Below are 24,744 nucleotides of genomic sequence, written 5' to 3'. Positions count from 1 at the left end.
TCAAATGATAAAAAAGGATACCCAGTAAAAAAATCTCCATCTCAGTCTTTCTTATTCTTGGACCACTTCACAGCCAGAGATGCTAGTTTCCAGAAAAAATTTTAAGAGGATTCAGGGAAATGATAATTTATCACTGTTTATTTTTTCTTTGAGGCATTGGACCTGTGGTTCTACTTACTGTGATTTAGGCTTAGTATTATCTCAATTTGCAAGTTTGTAAAGACAATTTCATTTGTGGGTGTGATCAATACATATTATCATCTAAAACTCCGTGTGTGTGTGTGTGTGTGTGTGTGTGTGTGTGTGTGTGTGTGTGGTCTGACGCTTAGTAATAAAACTGTTTTAGGGCTTCCCTGGTGGCGCCGTGGTTGAGAGTCCACCTGCCGATGCAGGGGACACGGGTTCGTGCCCCGGTCCGGGAAGATCCCACATGCTGCAGAGCGGCTGGGCCCGTGAGCCATGGCCACTGAGCCTGCGCGTCCGGAGCCTGTGCTCCTCAACGGGAGAGGCCACAACAGTGAGAGGCCCGCGTACCACACACACAAAAAATCTTTTAAAGTATGATCCTCTATCTTTATTTATCTCTTTGGTGAATCAAAGAGAATTTAGTTACTACCTGCAGAATTGCTTCCTTTTTTTTTTAAATTTGAGGGTGACAAATGAGAAGTAGGCAATTCAACATGAAAGAAAAAACAAAATAGATGATCATGTTTTAAACTAATTTTTGTGGTATTGTGTCAGTAGACAAAAACCAGAGGTCCATGGTCGCATGTTAGGCATAACTTTGCATTCTAGAATTTGGGTTGTATATACTACATACATATTGAAAAGTATGTTTATTTATATATGTAAATTCTCTGCTTTTCAGAGCCTACCAGTGTTGAGTGTACTGTGTTGAATGAATTGTGAAAGGATCAGGGTTTGGTGGACTGGTGCTTTGTCTTTTTATTCACCTTTATTCTTTGGTGTACTTCAAGTAGACTATGTAGCTTGGTCTTCCATTTGTTAATCAAACTTTTTGCTAGACAAGACACTCCTGAGAGAATAATGCCTTTAAAGTTCTGAATTGAATAAAATTTGACATCTACGTTGAACATCTAGTCTGGAAGGTAGCAGATAAGTAGGTCAGAAAAGTTTGCGTGGATTAAGAATAGCCATTGTTCAAATACTCAAGGAAGAGAATAGACCAGTCACCAAGCTACTTGGGCCTATTTTATATATGGTGAGAATAATAATAATAGGTTAGTGTTGGTGTTTTCAGTTGGGTTTAGAAGCAGATTTAACTGTCACCCATTCCTTTTCAGGCTCATTTAGGAGATATTCCTTTGTCCTTTGGCACCATACTCATTTAGTATATTACTCAGGATCCTTTTGGTTGCAAGTGGCCGAATAGTTTTAATTAAGATGGAATTTGTTGACTCATAACTAAAAAGGCTGAGGTTAGGTCAGCGGCTCCAGGGGCACAGAGGGTGTTGTGAGGACTGATTTTGGTCTCTTCCTCTCTCAGCTGTGCTTTCCATGGTTGGCTTCATTCTCAGCAGAGCTTTTTCCACATGGAAGTAAAGATGGCCAGTGGACTCATGTCATCCTTGTACTGCTTGTGATCCCAGATACAGGAATATGCCTGTTTTCTGTATTTGCAACAAAATTACCAGGGGATATCTTTATTGTCTTGGTTCAGGTCATAAGCTTTTCCAGAATCAGTAACTGGGCCTGGTGGGTGGAGTCCATTAGCCACCTTGGGCTGTGCTTAGCAAATGTCAGATGTATGGCCATGTGATCCACTGTTGCTCAGAGGAGAGAGTTCTAGAAAGGAAGACTTGCACACCCAGACAGAAGTGATAGACGTCTGTGATAGTTGAGCGGCTACAAGTTATATTTGATAACAGTGTTCTTTGAGATGGTTTCTTTATTTCTCAGCTTTTGCCTTGGCTCCTAACTATAATGTTCATATAATTCAAATACTGAGTTGCTGGTATGACTTCATCTGTAGACTAGAGAATACAACTCAATTCATGTTACCTTTGGGAACTTATTTGAAATTGCTTTAATGATTGGTATAATTTTCCTAGGGTTATCTTATCTCTTAAGTAGTTTCTAACTCTGGTTAATAACATCGGTGAGGGAGAAACTTGCCAACACTTCTGTGATACTGTCATACTAGAGTTAGTAGAGAAATTTCCATTGTTTTCATGTCTTAATCTTAGTAGTTTGAATAGTGAGAGTGGTGTTTTAGGCAAACTACTATTCACTTGGGATATTAAAACTGTCTTGTTTTTATTTTGGGCCCGGCTTCTTGATCTGTAAAATCTTTGAAAATGACCCCAAAATGCAGTTGAGAGGAGAACTGTTGGGGGGGGGGGCCCTGGCCCTGAGTTGTGTACATGTAACTCCCAGAAGTTGATAGACACCAGGGAGGTGATGCTCTCAACAGGGCATTTCGTCTGGCCTTCCTCTTAGATTACGTGCCGTCTAACGCCTCAAAGAACAGAGACTAGAATCTCTGGCAGAACTTGAGGCTTTTAGAAATAAGCTTTCATCTTATTTGGGAACATTGTTCAGGGAGTCCATAAGGCTTATGTTGCCAAGTCTTTCTCCACTTAAGAGGCCTGGGCACAGTGTGTTACCTTTGATGAGTTTGTTGTATCTGTGGAATCCATATAGACTTAATATCTTAGTATTGGTGTATGAAGACATTTGGGAGGAGATAAAGAGAGACTTCTTTAAAAAGAAACATTGTATACATGGCCTCAGTCCTCCAGGACGGTGGAGGCTAGTTCAGGAGGTAAGAGGATGAGCCTGTGCTTGTGGAGAAGAACATAAAGCTTTGTCTGTCCTTGAGCTCAGGAGATCTGGATTTTGAGTCCTTGTTCTACCACTTCACTGGCTCTACAATCTCGCATAGCCTCTTTCCTCTTCAGTAGACTGGTAAGTTATATTACGGAGTTATGGGAATTAAATAGATGATATGAACTGGCTTTGAAATCTGTAAAACAAGGTTTACTCGTTCTTTTGTTGTTGCTTGTTTGTTTTGCGGTACGCGGGCCTCTCACTGTCCTGGCCTCTCCCGTTGCGGAGCACAGGCTCCGGACGCGCAGGCTCAGCGGCCATGGCTCACGGGCCCAGCCGCTCCGCGGCACATGGGATCTTCCCGAACCAGGGCACGAACCCGTGTCCCCTGCATCGGCAGGCGGACTCTCAACCACTGCGCCACCAGAGAAGCCCCTACTTGTTATTTTTAAGGTCTGTAACTTTAAGCAGTGTTTTAACTGAGACACTCTGACCATTCAGATGTCTTTATTACTGGTGTTTGTTAACTACCATTCCATATCCAGTGGTCTGCCTAACACTGTAAGGCAGAGGTCCCCAAGCCCTGGGCCAGGACGTAGCTGGTTAGGAACCGGGCTGCACAGCAGGAGGTAAGTGGCGGGCCAGCGATCGAAGCTTCATCTGTATTTACAGCCGCTCCCCATCACCGACATCACTGCCTCAGCTCCACGTCCAATCATCAGACATTAGATTCTCACAGCAGCTCAAACCCTACTGTGAACAGTGCATGCGAGGGATCTAGGCTGCGGGCTCCTTATGAGAATCTGATGCCTGGTGATCTGAGGTGGGGCTGAGGCGGTGATGCTAGCGCTGGGGAGCGGCTGCAGACACAGGTTATCATTAGCAGAGAGGTCTGACTGCACAGAGACCACAATAAATCAACTGCTTGCAGACTCACATCAAAACCCTATCAGTGAGTGGCAAGTGACAATTAAGGTGCATCTTATGGAGTAGACTGGACGTAAGCAACACACTTGGGGTGTCACTGTCTGCATCACCCCCAGATGGGACCATCTCGTTGCAGGAAAACAAGCTCATGGGTCCCACTGATTCTGCATTGTGGTGAGTCGTATAATTATTTCATTATATATTACAAAGTAATAATAACAGAAATAAAGTACACAATAAATGTAATGCGCTTGAATCATCCCGAAACCAACCCCACCCCCCGGTCCGTGCAAAAATTGTCTTCCACGGAACTGGTCCCTGGTGCCAGAAAGGTTAGGGACTGCTGCTATAAGGAATATTCAAAAGCTATACAAAGCAGGGTCTTCAAGGAGCTGTATTTGGATAATGAGGCCAGACTTTTACATTTGAGAGGGGAAAAAACCATGGCCATAGCACAGTACACTATAATAGGTAAGTGTTTCTGCTTGGTATAAATACTAGCAATTCAGAGAAGTGGGAAGAGAGGACCCCTTAGAAGGAGCTGCTTGGAGGTGGGCTCTTTCAGTTGAACTGTAGAGCACTTGATCAGTAGTTATTAATCACCAGGTATATGTGGAACTAGGCTAGATCTTGTGGAAGTTACAGAGGACAAGCAACCGTCCTCATCATGCTGTAAGAACTTCCTGAGTAGCTGGGGAGATGAGCCCAGTATGTTTTTACAATGCAAGGCCACGTGTAGAGGATAGGCCAAATGCTGATTGAATGGTACCAACAATAGGGTAGGGTTTGAGACAGGGACAGACTCTTCTAACCTGTTGGAAGTTTCAGTAACAGACTGAATGTGGAGAGTGGGAATATAGGGCGGGGTGCCAGGAGAGGAGGTTGGCGAGAACAAAGGTGTGGAGGAGTGAGAGTACAAGAGGCGTCCTGGGAACAGTGAAGGACCAGAGTGGGGAGATAAGAGTAAAAAGAATGAAAATTAAATTGGAATCAGGTTTTATAGGGTCATGGCTATCAGGGAAGGCGGTAGACTGGGAAGATACTGAATGACTTGGGGCAGGGGAGGGAGGTGCATTTTGAACAGGGAAGGGACAGGGACATGATCTGAGACCAGTTAGCATTTAAGTTGATCGGAGTTGGGAGTGAGGTTTGACTAGAGGCAAGAAGTCTAGTTAAGGTTTATTGTCAACCTCGATCTGATGAAATAGGCACCTGTTTTGGGGTAGTGGTGGTAGAGATGGAGACCCATGCGTGGGCTCTCCTGAGGGAAGGAGTTACCAGGACTTGGTGCAGAGTAGGAGAGAAGGGCTGGAAAAAATCAAAGGTTAATCTAAGGTCTGAGCATGAATGACAGGTAGACAATTATAGAACCAGGAGGAAAATGGGAAGTTTAGGAGAGGGGAAGGTAGAAATTTGGGTTTGATTTTTAAATGTGAAACCCACATTCAAATGCTAAAAGAAGCCCTATCTGGTTCACCTATTCATTTCAGAGATAAATAGATGTCTAGAGATTAATTCTCTATATTTCTAATTTGAACGGAGCGAACAGGCTCTCTAAAAATATCTCGCAGACATTGAAAAACTTGTGCCTGCATCTTCCTCCTCTTCTCTGGGTAGTTCTTGCCTCACAGGCTACTGTAGAGCGTCACCTTTCAAACTTGTGCCCGTCATGTTGGACTTGCTCTCTGCTCCAGGAGCGCTGTTAGTCTGTACCATGTCGCTTAGCTCTCAAAGATAAATGTTTGTGTTTCTGTTTTCTCTCGTGGTTGGTTTTGCAGCCCACTAGGCTGTGATTTGGTGCAGTGGATCAGAACACCTATCTGTGAATCTACCTTTCTGTTCAGAAAGGTCAGAGGTTGACCAACAAATACTATACTTTACTTTGTACATTTGCCAGTACATTTGTACATTACATATACCAAAAAGTTTGTTTTGTTTTCAGGATGTACTGCCTCTAGAAAAAAAAAAATGAGTGTTTTCTCTTTGTGCCTTTTCCTTTTCCTCTGAGTAAATCTCTGATGAGCAGCTGCTGTGTTCTAGGTGCTGAGGTAGCTCATAAGAAGCTCAGAACGTCAGTAGGCCACAGTTTGGTTTGCTACTCACAGGATGAAGTAGCCCTTTTATTATTATTTTTAATACCAGCCTTACCTTTTAGAGTTTCAAGTTTTTCTGTTTTAATATCTTGCAAGCACATCCATGTTCACCTTGTCAACAACTTCTTTAGAATCAGTCTTGGACTCTTATCCTTTATCTCCTTTTATTCCCATCCTAAATTTCTTTTTTTCTTTTTAAGCTTTTTTGTTGTTAGTCATGCTTACTGAGATAATATTTCATTTTATTTTAATTTGGTTTGGCTCGGTTTGGGCTTTTGGGATCTTAGTTCCCTGACCAGGGATCGAACCCGGGCCCCAGCAGTGAAAGTGCCAAGTCCTAACCACTGGACCGCCAGGGAATTCCTTCCTATCTTAAATTGCTTAATCTGTATAGGACACTTAATCCGTACCCTCAACGCTGCTGACAACATTCAGCACTCAAATGTTCATTGACTCTTAATGTTGTGATTTCTCCCTCCCCTTTTTTAAAAAAAATAAATTTATTTGTTTTTGGCTGTGTTGGATCTTCGTTGCTGCGCGCAGGCTTTCTCTAGTTGCGGCGAGCAGGGGCTACTCTTCGTTGTAGTGCACGTGCTTCTCATTGTGGTGGCTTCTCTTGTTGTGGAGCATGGGCCCTAGGTGTGCGGGCTTCAGTAGTTGTGGAATGCGGGCTCAGTAGTTGTGGCTCACGGGCTAGAGTGCAGGTTCAGTAGTTGTGGCGCACGGGCTTAATTGCTCCGCGGCATGTGGGATCTTCCCGGACCAGGGCTCGAACTTGTGTCCCCTGCATTGGCAGGCGGATTCTTAACCACTGCGCCGGCAGGGAAGCCCCTCTTTAATTATTTTTTAAAGGAACTAATCTAGAATGAATTCTGGAGTATAGTTCTGTGAGGTCTGAGTTTTCATTTAGGTACAGTTAGGATTATGTTTAGTAAATGGATTTCTTTCTGTTTATCTGTATTAAAACTTGTGTGCCATTTTGCTTTCCCCTTAATTCCAAATTTAAAATCTCTGTCCATTTTATGAAAGTGGAGTTAACTTTTTTTTTTTTTTTTTTTTTTTTTTTGCGGTACGCGGGCCTCTCACTGCTGTGGCCTCTCCCTTTGCGGAGCACAGGCTCCGGACGCGCAGGCTCAGCAGCCATGGCTCACGGGCCCAGCCGCTCCGCGGCATGTGGGATCTTCCCGGACCGGGGCACGAACCCGCGTCCCCTGCATCGGCAGGCGGACTCTCAACCACTGCGCCACCAGGGAAGCCCGGAGTTAACTTTTAATAACTCAGAAGAGCTCAAGTGCCATATATGTTTTATTTATAAACGTGGATATTTAAATTTTTTCCTGCCTCCACAATATTCATAAAAACGTTAAGTAGAGTCTTAGTGATTTCTGGGCAGTCTTATTTATTTCTCCCAAAATGTCCTAATCCTAGGTGGTGAGGTTCTCAGCTTTTTGGGAAATGTTAACAGTCGTCATCATAGCAATACCTTTCTGTGTTGTGCCTCACCGTCTTTTATAGAGTGGTCTCCGTTATCATGAGTCTCATCTCTCACGCGTTTGACTCTTAGGCAGCATGTACTTTGTGGTGTAGTTGATACCTCTAAACTGCCTTTTATGGACCAAATTAGAACTTTTCATTATCTACTGATGAGCAGACATATCAACTGATGGCATTTGTAGAGCTACCTACCAACCAGCTGTTCAGTTTTTAACAACACTTTCTTAACTGTGTGGGTGTAATTTTTTGTGGTTTTTTTCCCCTGGGCTCCCATAAAAATAAGTGGCAAACAAAATTGAAAATGCAAACGCTGAGTAGGGATGCAAACTTGGTTTTCAGTCTTAATGATAACATTGTCTTGCTTGTATTAGGTGGCCCAAAATGATGAGTAAATCATGTCACAAAGTTGTTCACATGGCTGTTTTAAGCCATGTGATTAGTAATGAAGGAAAATAATGGAACAAATATATGAGCAAAATGATCAAACTGTATTAAAAGTTATTTGTAAAACCAAGTTAAATTAGGAATTTTATAATTTTTTGCTTTGTGGGAACCAAATACCCTTTTTTTTTTTTTTTTCTGTACGCGGGCCTCTCACTGTTGTGGCCTCTCCCGTTGCGGAGCACAGGCTCCGGACGCGCAGGCTCAGCGGCCATGGCTCACGGGCCCAGCCGCTCCGCGGCATGTGGGATCTTCCCGGACCGGGGCACGAACCCGTGTCCCCAGCATCGGCAGGCGGACTCTCAACCAATGCGCCACCAGGGAAGCCCCTGGGTACACTTTTATAGGAACACATTATGTACTAAAGTTGAGAAGTATTTCATTTCTTTGGCAAGCTTTGGGATAATTTTCTTTTACAAACAAGGAAACTGTGGCTCAAAACACAAGCCTGTGAGTTCTTATTCCAAGTCTTCACCTACATGTTTAAGGGTACTTTTTGGGGGGTGTCGTTATTTGGAAAAGAGAAGGAACTTATAACTGGGGGGACTCTACTTTGTGAATGTGTTTTATTTGAAAATTGGTGTGTGTATTGATTGGTGTATTTATTTGGTGTTTGGAAAATTTAGGGTGCAATGCTCTTGGGAGTAGTACAACTTAAGCATCCTGGGAGAGAGCAGAGGAGCAGCGAGCAGCTAAACGTGAAAGGTTGGCAGCTGAGAGGGCGTTGGTTCACAGTGTTGGTAGTGCCAGAGTCTCCAGTGCTGGGCTTGAAATTGAGCCTGTGTAATACACGATCTGTTATTTTTCTGTTCATTCAGTCAATAGTTATTGAATGCCTGATATGTGCTGGTTGCCATGCTAAACGCTAGAGATTAAACACTCATATTTTCTACCTTCAGGTAATTTCGTGGGGGTGATAGACAAATAAATATTTACAATGTAGTGTGAAACCCTGATAGAGAAGTACAGGAAGCTATGCAAACAAATATTTTTCTAATTTCCAGTTTCCGTGAAACTAATGGACATAAATCCTGAAATGGCTAGGCAGTGAAGCTGAAGGCGGGCAGAGCTTGAAGTCTTAGCTGGGCTCTATAAAAACAATTTAGGAGTTAACTCAAATATGTTTAATTTAGTTTGGCAGATGTCTGATTTTGGAGGAGACCACGCCTATTCCAATTTCTGAGAATATCGTGCTCAAGATTTGTTTATAAAAGGTACTGTTCTATTGCACTGAAAGAAAAATTATCTTTAACTTAGACCAACCATGTGTGTTGGTTCTTTGTTTGGATTTAAAGTCTCTTACTGACATGCTAGTTATTTTGCCTGTTGAATCAAGTCTAATAATAAAAGTGACCTTAAAAAAAAAAGTACTTTTCTGGTACAGCCACTTTGGAGGACAGTTTGGTGGTTTCTTACAAAACTGAACATTACTCTTACCGTAAGGTGCGGCAATCAGGGCTCCTTGGTATTTACCCAAAGGAGTTGAAACTTAGGTCCACACAAAAACCTGCACATGGATGTTTATAGCAGCTTTATTCATAATTGCCAGAACTTGGAAACAACGAAGATAGGTTGTTCAGTAGGTGTATGGATAAGCAAAGTGTGCTTATGTCCAGACGGTGGACTAAATAAAAAGAAATGAGCCATTAAACTGTACATGTACAGGGGCAACGTATATAGGGGAAATCTCAGTGCCTCCTCTCAATTTTGTTGTAAACGTTTAGCATGGCAACCAGCACTTATCAGGCATTCAATAACTATTTACTGAATGAACGGAAAAATAATAGATCGTGTATTACACAGTCTCAATTTCAAGCCCAGCACTGGAGGCTCTGGCATTACCAACACCGTGAACCAACGCCCTCTCAGCTGCCAACCTTTCACGTTTAGCTGCTCGCTGTTCCTCTGCTCTCTCCCAGTTTTATAACTGCTCTCAAAAAATAAAGCATTAGGAAAAAAAAGTACTCGTGGTGACTAAGTGGTGAGCACTGTCTCAGAACGATTTCTTTCATGTTTGTGTATGGGTTCTGAGCACAGGGAGGTTTATTGCATTGCCAGACACAGTTGGCACGGGACTTCATCCTGGGTAAAGAGTGGCCACTCCAGTGGCAAACCTGTAATCCAGCGTTCACCTTCATATCTGGTTTAGTTATGGTAAAGATGGCTGTCACAGTAATTGCCCAGCTTTCCTCCTAGGAACTGAATCCAGTTAGATTTCTTTCACAGAATGGTTCTCCTTGAAGCATGTTTTATTTTCAGACAAATAAATCAAAAGAACATTAGGACATTCCCTTCAGGACTTAGAAGTTTGGTCTCAGTCAGTTTGTTATTCCTGTGATTTTCAAACCTGTTTTTACCTTTGGCTGCTTTCCACTGAATCCATTTGAAAATGCATTAGTGGAATCCTTCTCTCTGAACAGGGCTTTCCCAGGGTTCTCTTTCAGATTATTCCATTATACTTTTCTTGGGCTTCCAAATAGTTTGTAGAAATTATTTTTCCTTGGGGCATACTGAAGACTCTCTCAGTGTTAATTAATTGACCTTATATTACTAGTATCTATCATTTATAAAAACTAAGTTGCTAAGATTCGAAAATATCGATGGATTTCAAGGATGGGACATAGAAGTTCAGCTGGTAAATTCCAAATGCCCTCTCTCCAGCTTGGGCTCTGCTTTTCTGTTCCTTAACCATTTGCTTACTTTGTTGTCTACTGACTGTAGAAACAAACATGTCTGGATGGATAGGAGTTATGGTTTGCATTTCTTAGGTTTTTTAAAAAATTGAGTTAAAGTTCTCATACCATAAAAATCACCCTTTTAAAGTGTGTATTTCACTAGCTCTTAGTACATTCAGAGTTGTGCAGCCATAACCATTATCTAATTCCAGAACATTTTCATCACTCCCAGAAGAAACCTCGTATCACTAACAGTCACTCTCTGTTCCACCCTTCCCCCACCCCCTGGCAACCATGAATCTCCTTGCCTATTCTGGACATTTCATAGAAGTAGATTTAAACAATTTGTGGCCTTTTGTGTCTGGCTTATTTCACTTACTGTTTTCGAGGCTCCTCCATGTGGTAGCATGTATCAGCATTCCTTTTTATAGCTGAATAATACTCTGTCATATGGATTTGCCACATTTTGTTTATCCATTCATCATTTGGACATTTGGATTGCTTCCATTTTGGAGCTATTAAATGCTGCTATGAACATGTATAAGTTCGTGTATGGACATACGTTTTCATTTCTCTTGGGTGTATACCTAGGAGTGGAATTCTTGGGTCATGTGGTAACTTTGTTTAACTTTCTGAGGAATGTTTTCTACCGCTTTTGCACCATTTTACGTTCCATCAGGAATGGATGTGGGTCTGAGTCTCTATATTCTTGCCAACGCTTGTTGTCCATCTTTCTTGTTATAGCTATCCCAGTGGGTGTGAAGTGATTTCTCACTGTAGTTTATTTATTTATTTTTGGCTGCGTTGGGTCTTCGTTGCTGCGCACAGGCTTTCTCTAGTTGTGGCGAGCGGGGGCTACTCTTCCTTGGGGTGCCAGCTTCTCATTGCGGTGACTTCTCTTGTTGAGGAGCATGGGTTCTAGGCACGCAGCCTTCAGTATTTGTGGCACTTGGGCTCAGTTGTGGCTCACGGGCTTAGTTGCTCCGCAGCATGTGGGATCTTCCCGGACCAGGGATCAAACCTGTGTCCCTGAATTGGCAGGTGGATTCTTAACCACTGTGCCACCAGGGAAGTCCCTCTCACTGTAGCTTTGGTTTGCATTTCCCTGTTGATTAAAGATGTTGAGCACCTTTTCCTGTGCTTATTGATTATTTGTATATCTTTTGTTGTTGTTGTTGTTTTGACTGCACTACACAGCTTGTGGGATGTTAGTTCCCTGACCAGGGATTGAACCCGGGCCACGGCAGTGAAAGCGCCGAGTTCTGATGAAGTCCAATTTAATTATTTTTTCTTTGGTTGCTTTTGCTTTTGGTGTCATATCTCAGAAACCATTGCCCAATCCAGGGTCAAGAATGTACCCACTTTCTTCCAAGACTTGGATAGTTTCACCTCTTACATTTCAGTCTTCATTCCATTTTGATTTAATTTTTCTCTATGGTATGATTCTTTTGCATATGGATAGCTCGTTATCCCAGCACCATTTGTTCAATATGACTTTCTTTTTAACTTTTTTTCCCCCTTTATTTACCATCAATCCAAATACTTATATTAATAGTGCCTGCGGATGTGCAAGGCATATAAGACTGTGGAGTATACAGTTTACGATAAGAACTTGTCTTCCCTTTGGGTCTTACATCTAGTCGAGATTGATGGTGGCATATATACATGAAATCGTTAAATAGCGTATGATTCCGGGCCAGAGGAGTGGTGGAGAGAACAGAATTCATTAGGAACTGAGAAGGCTGAGTAAGTCTGTGGGCAGAGAAGTTCATAGAGAAGGTAAAGCCGTTGACTTTAGATAAGGTTAGATACAGAACGACCAGAAATGGTCAGAGCAGAGCTTACTGAAGCAAAGAGATTCTTTTGGCCCCAAGTATGTATGGGACACCTTTTAGACAGATTTAAAAATTTTCCTGGATTACCAAGTATTGTCTTAGCCTAAACTGTGTTACTAGAAATTGGAAGCACCTGATATATACTTTGTGCAGTTGTATTTAGAAGTGAGGGTAGTTTTTATTTTGGCCACCCCGCATTGGATTGGGTACCTTATGGGCACTACCTCCAGTTTACTTATCTTTCTACTTCTCTCAGTGGTTGTCATTGAGTCAGACTTATTATATTCCCTCTTCACGGTCCCTACAGTCTTCGAGATTTCTTTTCTTAAAACTCTGGAAAAACTATTCTTGTCATGGTCACTGATTACTTCTGTATTGTAGGTCAGTGGTCAGCTCTCAGTCCGCATCTTACCTGATACGTAGCAGCACACTTAACGCAGTTGGTTACTCCTTCTCTTTGGCACATTTTCTTCACTTGGCTTTCCGAACGCCATATTTCCTTGATTTTCCTCCCACACCAGAGTTAGTATTTCAGTAGTCTTTGTTAGTCCCCTTTTCCAGTTCTACTTTGTCTTGGTCTCATAAACTTGGAGTTCCCAGGACTCCCTCCTTTTATCACTTCTGTGTGTCTGCCCCGACTCTCTCTTGTTGATTTCACTTAGTATCATATGTATGCCAGTAACTCACAAATTTGTATCCAACCTTGACCTTGCTCTTGAGCTCCAGGTTTATATATCCAACTCACTCTTACACATATGCACTGGGGTGACTACTCAGCTTTCACAAGCCCCAAACTGAACTCTTTTATGTCTCCCTCCCCCTCATAACTGCTCAGCCTTTAATCTTTTTCATCTGAATTGAAGACAGCTTTGTCTTTCTGGTTGATTTGGGGTGAAAACCTTGGAGTCATCTGTGAGTCCTTTTCTTCCCTCATACCCAGTCAAAATCCTGTTGGCTTTGCCCTCAGAATACGTCCGGAATCCAACCACTTCTCACCACCTCCACACCTAACACCCTGGGCTGAGCCACTGTTCTCATCTGGATTGCTGCCACAGCCTCCTGACTCATCGCCCTGCTTCTGTCTTGTACTCCTATCATCAGCCAGAATGACTGTATTAAAATGTTACGTCAGTTTATGTAGCTGTTCTGCTCAAAACTTTGCAATGGGCATTCCTATCACTCAAAGAAAGTGAAAGGCAAAGACTTTACGGTACCAGAAAGGCCCTACAAGATCGGGACTCCCGCCCTGGTCTCCTGGGCTTCCTCTCCTACTGATCTCCTTTGCCAGAAATCTACTTTAGCCACACTGGCCTCTTTGCTGTTTCTTGAATAATCTAGGTATATTTCTGCAATAGGGCTTTGTCCCCCTCAGTCTGGAATGCTTTCCTCTGTAGGGGAGGAAGAATAATTTTCTTTCTACCCTTGCAAGTTCTTGGCTGAGAATACTGTATTAAAAGACAGATTAACCAGTGAAAAACAGACAGTTTGTTAACACGTATACCTCATGTGTATGTGGGAGATTCTCAGGGAAAAATGAGTAACTCAAAGAGGTGGCTTAGAATTCAGGCTTAAATACCATCTTCAGCTAAAGACAAAAGAAGGGTTGGTATGGGGAGGGCAGTAATGGAGAGGTTACCAGGAAAAGCACAGTAAACAAGAATAAGGTTTGTTATACAGATCTAAGTCTGAGCTGTCATCATGATAAAAAATTTCTTTAGAGGTTTAGAGCCATTCTTCTCTGCCTGGTACAGAGAGGGAGCTACCCTTACAAATGGAGATTTATTTTATAAATTTAAGTTTCCTTTACCAAAGGGTAACTTCTACTCTGTTTTCAGAGCTTCTGTGTCTGCTGTTTCTCAGAATAATCAGCTCAAAATCATCCTTACGCCAAAGAAGCGATTTTGGGGTGGTGTATTCTGCTACCCTTCACCCTCTGAGGTCTCCACATGGCTAATTCCCTCGCTTCTTTCAAGTCTTTGCCCAGATGTCACTTTCTCAGTGAGGCCTATGACGTCCACCTGTTTGAGATTACAGTTGCTCAAGCCACATACACTCCCCATTTGTTTCACTCTGCTTCCCCCCACCCCTGCCAGTGGCACGTATCCTCTTTGGTCGTACTGTATAATTGACTGACTTTGTGTTTATCGTCCTCACCAGAAGGTAGGTTTTAGGGCAGAGATTTTTGCCTGGACACTTCTGTACCTGTCACATAATCGAGTGCCCAATAAATAGCTGTTGAACGAATAAACATCCTAAGGCTACTGTACGTTCAGGCTTTTTTTTTTTAATTTGGCTGCGCTGGGTCTTAGCGCAGTATGAGCAGGTATGAGCAGGCTTTCAGGAGCCAGGTCTGTTGCTTACAGGTATGGATGTGTAGATCTATGAGGTAATTGACAAGTATAACTGAGTTTGTTCTCTCTTGGTTCTTCTCTTTCTCTTCCTCCTCCCTATTTCCTGAGGAAGTAACACAGGGAAAGAGGATATAAAGTGTAGTAACTTCCAGTTGATTAATTGTGTGTGTCAGGGTCCCCAAGACTACCTTTAGGTTCTAGCGATTACCAGGAGGATGCACCGGACTCAGCAGGTAGTCACACTCGTACTTATGGCTAACATTTATTACAGCAAAAAGATACAAGGCCAAAATCAGCCAAGGGAAAAGTCACATGAGACATAGTCCAGAGGAAACCAGAAGAAAGCTTCCAAGAGCCCTCTCCCTGTGGAGTCACACAGGGCACGCTTAATTCCTCTAACATCAAATCCTAACGAGTGTGAAGTGTTACCTACCAGGGAAGCTCCTTTAGAGACACAGTATTCAGGTGTTTACTGGGTACTAGTCATACAGGCCCCCCTCTGTCTAGCAGATACCGAAAGTCCAGGGATGCCAAGAAGAAAAGTAGCTCGGCACGAACCACATTATACAAACAGTTTAGGCACAGTGAGCCATTCTTAACCAGTTAGGGTGGTAGGAACCCTCCGGTTGTGGGCCTGCTTGCAAGGTTGACCCTTGGCTGGCATCTGGGAACTTGGATTTCAGGAGGGTTCCTACCCCCTAACTCGCTAAGAGTGGCTCACTATTGCTTACAGGTGGGGGTATGTTAACTCTTTTCTGCCCTGTTTCTCTTTTTCACTGTTTTCATCATGGTATCCAAAGAAGTTTGTTTTTTCTTCTTTATGTAGAACATAAAGCATTTAGATTTATCTCTCTTTAGGAAATTTAGTAATAATCAAAATGTGAGAATGACTTGGACAGTTTAAGTGGATTGAATACGTGAGTTTATTCATGTAGGCATATTTTCTGAAAAATGCCTTCACAGTATTATTGTCTCCTGATTTTAGTAATTACAAAAGTGATTTATTTCATGGTAAAATTTTAAAATTTATTCCAAGCAATAAAAAATTAAGATAGCTTTCTTAGAATTCACTTGAAAAATATTATCTATGAACGTGACCATCTGTTCAAAGCAGACACTGATTTTTCTTCACTCTACTTCCATCTTTCATGTTCCAAAGGGCCAATTTGTAACTTGCCATCTTTGGATTTGCTTTTGTGAATAACCAGTCTTCTTCCTTTCTTTCTTTTTTTATAGGTCAAGATGCTGAATTATCAGGGACGCTTTCACTTGTTTTGACACAGTGCTGTAAGAGAATAAAGGATACTGTTCAAAAATTGGCCTCAGACCACAAAGACATCCACAGCAGTGTTTCTCGGGTTGGAAAAGCCATTGATAAGGTATGGTGTTGAAGGGACTGTCTGGCGTGCTTTAGCATCATCCTTCATCGCCTGTCACTGCTTCAATAACATTAGCTGTCTCAGATTATTTTATGTTGTTTCTTTTATCCTTGCTTTTAATAAACTTTTGCAGATCTGGTTTTATTATGTTAAAGTTCCCTGTTGCTGTTATTTAAAAAACAAAAAGAAAACAAACCAAAACCCTTTCCTTTTTACAGCCTTGTTTTTTACCCATTTGCTTAAATGATTACCGCTCCTAGTGTCATGATGAGTAAATTTCCAAGAAATTTTAACTTACTATGAGGGAGTTTGTTTATAGAAGTAACTTTTCCGACTTCCTGAGTAATTCCCAGGCCATGACTCTGCCTCTGTTATGGGATGATTAGGATAACACGCTTGCATCTGTCCCCCCTGCATCATTCTAACTCTTGTTGTCTTCCTGTGAGCATGCTAGTCACTTTTCTCCAGTGTTGCTTTCTGTGTGAGTGGTTTGGTTGCTAGCTAGCAAGGCCTGTCACTTGTATTGGGTGATTTTTCTTTTTTAATTTTTATTGGAATATAGTTGCTCTTGCGACATCTCTTAAATCTTTAACTTGGTGGTTTACTTTTAAGCAGTTTTCACTTTCAGCACTGGGCCAATTTTGCCCTTGGAGTTCATAGTCCTAGTGGCGACTAAGAGAAGTGGCCTAAGGTTACTGTGTGATACCTCTGACCCTTTCAGAGGAGTTTGAAACAGTCAAACGTTGGGGAGTTTGTGACTGGTTATGGACATTTTTGTTCACATGTTGTAAACTTCCGGGAGGGTAGGAGGAACTTTTGGGGAGAGCTGTTTGTAGTAAAACCGGTCTTATGAGCTGCTCCATATGTATACATGAGAACAGTAGCTCTAACGTAGAAACTCGTGGAATCCAGAGAGTGGCTGTAACTCGTGGGTAAGTCTGTTAGAAATACTCCTACAGAGCAGTAGTGTTGAAAAGCTAGGCTCGAGGCAGCCTCAGTGAGCACTAGATGCTTCTAAGGAGATGTGGTTAACTGGTAGGTACGGTGTGACAGGACTGTGAGTGGTGGGGCTCGGGGGACTGTTTGGGTAGCTGTGCCTTCAGAAGTGTTAGTGACCGTTTGGAGAGCTCTCACCACTCCCACAGCGCTGTGGGCTTCGCCTCAGCCAAAGAGGCAGAGGAGTGGTGTTGGCGGCAGCAGCCTCATTTTTGGGTCAGTGATGGCCGTTGCCAGCAGAGGCTGGGAAGGCAGCAAGTGTTCTCCGAAATAGCTTTGAGGTTGTGATGCCTGTTTGTTAATTGCAGGGGAGCGAACACAGCTTTGGAAGTGGCTTCAGCCTCAGACTTCTGGGGGCTGTGGTGCTGGCTGTGGTCAGCTGGTACGTGAAGTGATTGTTGGCGTGTACTGCTTAAAGACCTCCTGGAATGGTGATGGGGGCACTTTAGAGGTGGTCTTAAATCACTGTGGGTGAGGAACCCTCTGTTTCTTTAGGGTGAGGTAACTACTGGTGGTGTTTAGGAAGCTTCGGATTTTGGTGGCTGACAGTGACCAAGGCGTTCTAATGATGGTTCAGACCCCAGGAGGTTCCTGGAGGCATTGACCACCAGGCTGCCTGCAGTTATGCCAGTGTCGGGGGGCAGCAGGACCAGAACATGCCATGACAGTGAGAATAGCTGAAGCTTCCAAAGCAGCCAATCAGAGAAAGCGTCTGAGAAAAGAGCCCAGATTCTGGGAATAGGTAGGGACGGCCTCAGCAGTCGTACCTCAAGTGTGCGGATACTGGCCACCAAGATTTGGAACATTTGGGCAAATAATTCAGGATCTTTGCATTCTGCCACTGGTAGGGTGACCGTATGTCCTCATTTCCTAGCTTATGTCTTGTCCTGTCATAATTACCATCAGAACCCTCTTTTACTCTTGTCCCCCAGCTACTGGTGACTTGCTAAACATGTCTTCCTCCCGACCTGGCGAGTCTTTCTAGATATTCACAAGGGTTATCATGTTCTGGGTAATCTTTGAGGCAAAGCATTTAAATGTATTTGGTGCTAGAAATGGAAGTTCTCTTTTTGAGATTGGATAACAAGGGAACACATAGTGAGCAGTCTATATTCTGACTTTTTTAGGGGGGATGTGTTTGAGGTGAATGCTGCTAATTAAATATTTTAATTTACTCATTTCTCTTTTGAAGACATTTTTCAGGTACTTGGAAGTTATAAGGGCTTTTTCAAGTAATTTCTTTTTTTTTTTTTGGTAGGTTTTATGTTCCTGTGAAAGTAGTTTAGGTTCTAGGGGACCCAGCTTCTAGATTCTTCTGATCTATCATATGAAATAAGATCATTAAGCTGATAGTGGTGATATTTGTTGAATTATAGTCCTGGGTCACAGCAGAAAGCTTGGATCTCTTAGCCCAGTTCACTAACATTTTCCAGTACATTCTCTCCCCTTGTTTGGGGTGGGAGGGGCCATCTTCTTAGCCTCAGCTGTAAACGAAGCTGTTACCCTGCTAGAACTATCTAGACCTTGTACATGAGCTTCCCATGCGTATGAGGAACTCTGTGTTGGCTGTTGTTGTCAAGACTCCTTTGCCTTGTAAAGTCTTCGTGCTCTTCTAGTTTGCACCTGGTAAATTTGTGCAAGCTTCCGGGGCCGCCTGCTATAAAGGCTGGGTGGACTTGTGTGGACTGGTAAACAAACAGGATGAAGCTGAAGCCATTGTGGCTCAAGCCTTTAAAGGCTCAAGCCTTTACACAACAAATAGCCTTGAGTAATAAACTGGAATGTCATCCAGCGGCCTGTGAGTACCATGTTATGGACACATGTTCCCACCCTGCTGAGAGGAGGACAGTAAAGAAGCTGGTGACTCCTTTATGAGCAGGTTGGTTGTTGAGTGAGGAACTTCAGTAAATTTTTGACATGCTTAAATGATTTATTTTTTCCTTTAATGTTTCAGTGCTCCTTTTAAAGTTCTTTAGTCATCACTTCGCTGAAAATGTACACAGAAGAGAAGTTTATGATGTTAACCGAGACATTTTCTGGCTTTTAATTATTGCCAACATAAAAAGTTATTGAAGATTTCTGCTTTAACATGTTGACTATCTCCAGATGCTTGTAGTATAATCATAGTTTATAATATATAATAACAATAACCATTGGGTTTTGTGGTAAAAAAATTTTTAAATGTGTTTTTAATATTTATTTTATAATTTTTAAATTCCTTCTCTATTTTAAGAAAATCTAGAATTCTCTCCTGTTTAGTGTATTTTAGTGTTTTACTTAGTCTTTTGACTTTTTTAAAGTTTAATTCCTAAGAAAAGTCAATAAAAACAATTATTGCTTTAGACTCCTGTGTGTGTGTGTGTGTGTGTGTGTGTGTGTGTGTGTGTGTGTGAAATAGTGCTAAGGTTTTAAAGTGTCTGAAATTTGCTGTGGGACAGTGGAAAGTGAAACATACAGTTCTTTAGAAGATTGTGGTCTAGTTTGTTCATGTAAGGGTGCTTTTTGTACACATAAAAGAACTGGAAAGATTCCGAGGCAACATAAAGTAAGTTTGCATAGGATGGACTCTGCTTACTATAAAAAGGAAAGGGAAGGGCTTCCCTGGTGGCGCAGTGGTTGGGAGTCCTCCTGCCGATGCAGGGGACACGGGTTCGTGCCCCGGTCCGGGAGGATCCCACATGCCGCGAAGCACCTGGGCCCGTGAGCCATGGCCGCTGGGCCTGCGTGTCCGGAGCCTGTGCTCCGCAACGGGAGAGGCCACGGCAGTGAGGGGCCCGCATACCGCAAAAAAACCCAAAGGTTTCTGGAGTTGATATTTTAAATTTGATTTGGAAGAATGGGTAAGATTTAGAGCAGCAGGGCAGTGAGGTGTGGTTCTTCTGTGGCACCCAGAAAGGAGCTGAACAGCTGAGAAAATGCTTGACTCCTGTTAAAGACTCTCAGGGACTCACTGGCTTGGAGCGGCTGCCCTTGTCAGGACTAGGACAAGATCAGGCTGGGGACAGGCCAGTGATGGAAGGCGTCAGGATTTGTTCCACGGAGATGAGGGGGAAAGGGAAGGAACGATGAAAGCATTTGAGGATTTGCTTGTCTTCATTAGACAGGATGAAATTAGACTAAGGAGAAGTCAGGAGTAGGAAAATACAGCTCTCACTTAAGGGAGTGTTGACCATGTTCCAGATACTGAGCTGAGAGCTTTATATACATTTATAGCCCACGATGCAGGTACATTATTCCCATTTCACATATGAAGAGACTAAGATTCAGAAATACTAAGTAACATACCCCAGGTGTACAGCTTGGAAGTGGTGAATTGATGTTTGGGAAAAGGTATCACTCAAGCGTTTGTTCTTAAACAGTGCTGTTCTAGGAAGTCAGTTAGGCCATTGCAGGGCTGGTAATGTTTTAAGGGGGAAAATCTTCTGCCACTAGATGGAGCATCTACACTGGTGAGGCGACATGATGATGGTTAAAAAAAATGGAGTAAGGCTATAAAAAGTGAAATAGAGAATAGTTTAAGATAGTTCTGGGTGAGCCGTTTGGAACTGCCTTTTATGTAGGTATGACTGGGGTATGAGAGGAGAAAAAGATACTGGCAGGAGAAAATTTGGGGGCTTTAGCCTTAAAAAGTCATTTGGTTTTAGTGGGTGAGGTTGGCTCTAAAGTTCTTACTATGTAATGGATAAATCCTTGTAGTAGAGAGACGATAACGAAGGAAGGAGATTAAGGAAGGAAATGAAGGAAATTAAAAAGGCTAGAAAATTTAGTCTAAGATGAAAAAGCTAAGTTTTGAGTTCTGAAATATAGGCAGATAATTTGATGTATGTTTTGGGTGGAATTTTTAGAATTATTGAAAAGGAATGTTGAACAAAGTTATAAAAAGACAACAGTGATTAGAAGCTAAGAACAAATTCCCTAAAAATAAAACATGTCAAACTAACCTCCTTCCCCCGCCCCCAACACCAATTACTAGCAAGGCATTTAATAAAAATCTCATATTTTTGTGGTCAGGATGGAAGCTGTTCTTTTTAAATTATGTGGTTTGAATAGGAGCAGCCGTGTTCTCGATACCGTGTCCACTTCGACACGAACCCGTGTCCCCTGCATCGGCAGGCAGACTCCCAGCCACTGCGCCACCAGGGAAGCCCCTGTGCCTCCTTTTAAATCCTACTTGCTTGGGCAAAAGAGATTTCTGTTTGTAGGAACCAAGAGTCCTGACTTAAGCAGCTAGTTGCTCTCTGCGTCTCTTCACTTGTACTGGGCTTCAGTTTCTGTGAAACGATATTGGTTTTGTCCTTTTCAGTCTGAAGATCATTCTCAGAAGAGGAGTTGAGTTCCGCTTTCTCTGCCATGTGTCCCATTACGTTATTAGTTTTAGGCTCTGAGCAGAATGAAACTACATTATTTAGTTGGTAATGATAATTATTTGTTGAATTATAGTCTAGTCCACAGAGGAAAGCCTGGACCTTTGCAGTCAAGTCTCAGATTAGAATACAGGATCAGAGAGCCCCACTGGATCTGGAGGGGGCACAAACCCACTTTTGCCTGCGTCGAGATGAAACAGCTTGCTTGGTCTAGCATCCAAGCTAGGTTGGGTTGAGAGGGGAAACAGACCCTATCCCTATTACGCGGTGCCAACTAATCCAGTCTGTAATTGTATTCAAGTGATTTTAAATGAATGAATTTATTTTTAATGCCTCTGTTAAAGTGCTTTTGTGTTTTTATTTTTATTTATGTTTTCTAAAATGAAGCTCTTTTAAATGTAGAATCAGAAGATTTGGTGGCAAGGCCTGGCCCTCAGATTCAGCATCTGTATTATTGAAGGCTTACCAGGGGATAGGTACTGATAATAGATATCTTCATGTACATTATTTAATTTAGTCGTTAGCAACACCTTGTGAGGTAGAGATTGTGGTCGGCATACGCAGATGTGAAAACCAAGACTTTGGTTAAGTAACCTGCCTGAGATCACAGAACTAGAAAGCAAATGGAAGAGCTGGGATAAAAGCCCAGATTTTAAGACTTTGAAGAGCCTTTCCCAGCTGGAGTTCTTTGAAAGAATTAATTCCTAGTACCCTGAGGGCACCCACTGTATGTATGAATTTCTGTCCTGTGCTTCTAGGGTGTGGTAAGAGGTGTGTGCCTTCTTTGGGAGAATTAGTAAAATAGTCGCTCAGATTTCTGTAGTTGGTTCAGATAAGGAGGAAGTTGGGGAAGCAGATTGACCAGAGCAGAAAGGTATGTGAAATAACATGTAAAATAATTGTGAAGGACGGGGATGTAAATGTGACAGGTGGATAGATTGTGGGGCATTTTAAGGATCTTAAAAGCCCAACAGAGTAGTTTGACACATGTCTGGCCACGCCACATGACTCCCCTTTGTTTATAAAGAAATAACTTATCAATGTGCACCCCCTAACCACCCCCCCCACACCTTTCTTGATCTGGCTAATCTACCTATCTCTTAACTTTGAAAACTAAAGGAGAGGTATGAGTATCATGCAGAGGAGAGACTGGAGTGTCTAAAAGGAGCAACATTTATAAATGCTCGTTATGAGACACTACTAAATTGATTTGCCAACCCATAGTTGGCAAAGCACTGCTGTCTGGTATATACCTACATACGGATTATTTTATTACAGGGCATATACCTCATCATCACCTTTACTAAGTTTACTAATAAAAATTTAGCAATTTTTCCCTAAAGGGTTTATAACAATTTATAGTCCTACTGAACATATATAACAGTTTCTGTTTCCTCAATTCCTACTTACACTTGGTATTATCAGACTTTTGTTTTTTGTTTTTGTTTTTGTTTTTTGCGGTACATGGGCCTCTCACTGCTGTGGCCTCTCCCGTTGCGGAGCACAGGCTCCGGACGCGCAGACTTAGCGGCCACGGCTCACGGGCCCAGCCGCTCCGCAGCATGTGGGATCTTCCCGGACCGGGGTATGAACCCATGTACCCTGCATCGGCAGGCGGACTCTCAGCCACTGCGCCACCAGGGAAGCTCTATCAGACTTTTAAAAAATTTAAATCAATCGGATGTGAAATAGTATCCATTTGTATTAATTTGCATTTCCTTCATCATCTTTGAAGTTGAGCATCTTTTCATATGTTTGACCATGTGAATTTTCTCCTTTGTGAATTTCTTGGTTATTTGTCCATTGTTTTCTACTGGGTTATTTGTCTTTTTTATTGATTGGTAGGAATTTTTTTTAAAAAAACCTCTTTTGGTTACTAATCTCTTGGGGGTTGTAGTGAAGTCGGTATCTTTTCCCAGCCTGCGTGGAACCAGAATCCAGGTCTTTTTGTTCTCTGTTAAATATGCTTTGCCGTTTACCTCTCACTGCTAAATCAGATTAACTGGGTGCTTAGAAGGGAAGTTGATTCCTGGTGGCTGCAACAGTAGCACATAGGTTCACAGACCAATTTTTCTTCAAAAGTAGATGGAGAAGTTTAAAAAAAATGAACAGTATTCAAGAGTTGGCACTTAGGAATTAAAACAAATGCTGAGTTTTATCGTGTATGGTTATCACTACCTGCTCAATAATTATAATTTCATAAAATGTATTTCAGAAATGGATGGTGAGCAATGAAAGCCAGTCCTTAAATCTAACCAATTTGTAAGCATGTTCATGATACGGCAGAGAGGTTGGATGGTTTTAGATTTCATGGTTTCATAGTGATGGTCTGTTAAAGTCATTTACTCCTCCTCTGCCTAGCTTCCAGATTTTAAAACTTTTAACCCATCAAAAATGTGAATGATACTAAAAGTACATGAGGTGGTGTACGAATTTATGTGTCCTGATTTCTCTTTTTAAGTCATAATATCTTTTCTAGGCGGACACACCCTTGAATGTGTGCTTTTCTGCTTTTGATTCTTTTTTGAATCCTGCCTTCACATTTAAGAACATCTTTCCACTTTTTTTTTCTTTTCCTTTAAAAATATAAAAGGAAAAAGTATAGTAAAACAGAAGTGGTAATAGACAGATGTTTCTCGTCACTAGCCACTTCTTGGCTGGTTTGCGGTGCTGCTGATTTCCTGGGCAGCCATGCAAATGAGTTTGGTCACCTAGCAACAGGGGCTAGAACTGATCCTTGCTCTGATGCAACAGTAAGAATGTGCAGTTAAAACAAAAGGAGTTCTGATACTATATTGCATTTCCTCAACCTTTTTTTAAAAATAATTTTAGCTTTAATTTTTACTGCATGTGAGCAGAAAATAAGCTATGAAAAAAATTTACTTATCGACCTCAGTGGTTTAAACTGGAAAATCAGAACGGTAGAAGGGAGCTCAGAAATTTTCATCGAATGCATTGCTTATTCATGCTTAGTTGTATTTTCCAAGACTAGCAAATAAGTTCTAGAACTTGAATGTAGTAGAGGTATCCTGAGTGCAAGGGTATTCACTTTTTCTTACCACCTGTGTAGTAGTGACCATGGTACACATTATAGGAATAAAGTTACATGAAGAGCGTCATTGTAAAACCATCTAAATTTGTTTAAATGTTAGACTCTTTCATTTTAAAGTCATCAAGTTTTCTAGATGAACATTTACCTTTGGTATGTATATTAAAGAAAGATTTAAAGGAATTGTTTTGTTTGATTGGAGCAGTTACTGTCTGGTGGTAGCTATTAAAATCCTGACTATGTATATACTACCAAAATAATTGTCTGTTTTAATGTGGTCTGTGCTTTGAGCTGACCATTGTGTCTTCCAAAGTTTTTTCTTTCTTTCCTGCAGAATAATAGACACCTGA

At 41.9% G+C, this 24,744-nt stretch overlaps 1 protein-coding gene across 1 annotated transcript in view; it reads left to right on the top strand.

Annotated features, from left to right (window-relative positions):
* The window catches only part of RMND5A (required for meiotic nuclear division 5 homolog A), a 54,684-nt gene that overhangs the window by 4,309 nt on the left and 25,631 nt on the right, over positions 1 to 24,744 (top strand). The window contains exon 2 of the mRNA XM_065891210.1: positions 15,843 to 15,985. Coding sequence (XP_065747282.1) covers positions 15,843 to 15,985 — 143 coding nt within the window. The remainder of the gene's footprint in view (positions 1 to 15,842; positions 15,986 to 24,744) is intronic.

Source organism: Phocoena phocoena, chromosome 14 (genome assembly GCF_963924675.1).
Source record: "Phocoena phocoena chromosome 14, mPhoPho1.1, whole genome shotgun sequence".
Taxonomy (NCBI): domain Eukaryota; kingdom Metazoa; phylum Chordata; class Mammalia; order Artiodactyla; family Phocoenidae; genus Phocoena; species Phocoena phocoena.
Note: the sequence above shows the minus strand (reverse complement) of the source record. Positions and strands in the feature narration are given on the sequence as shown.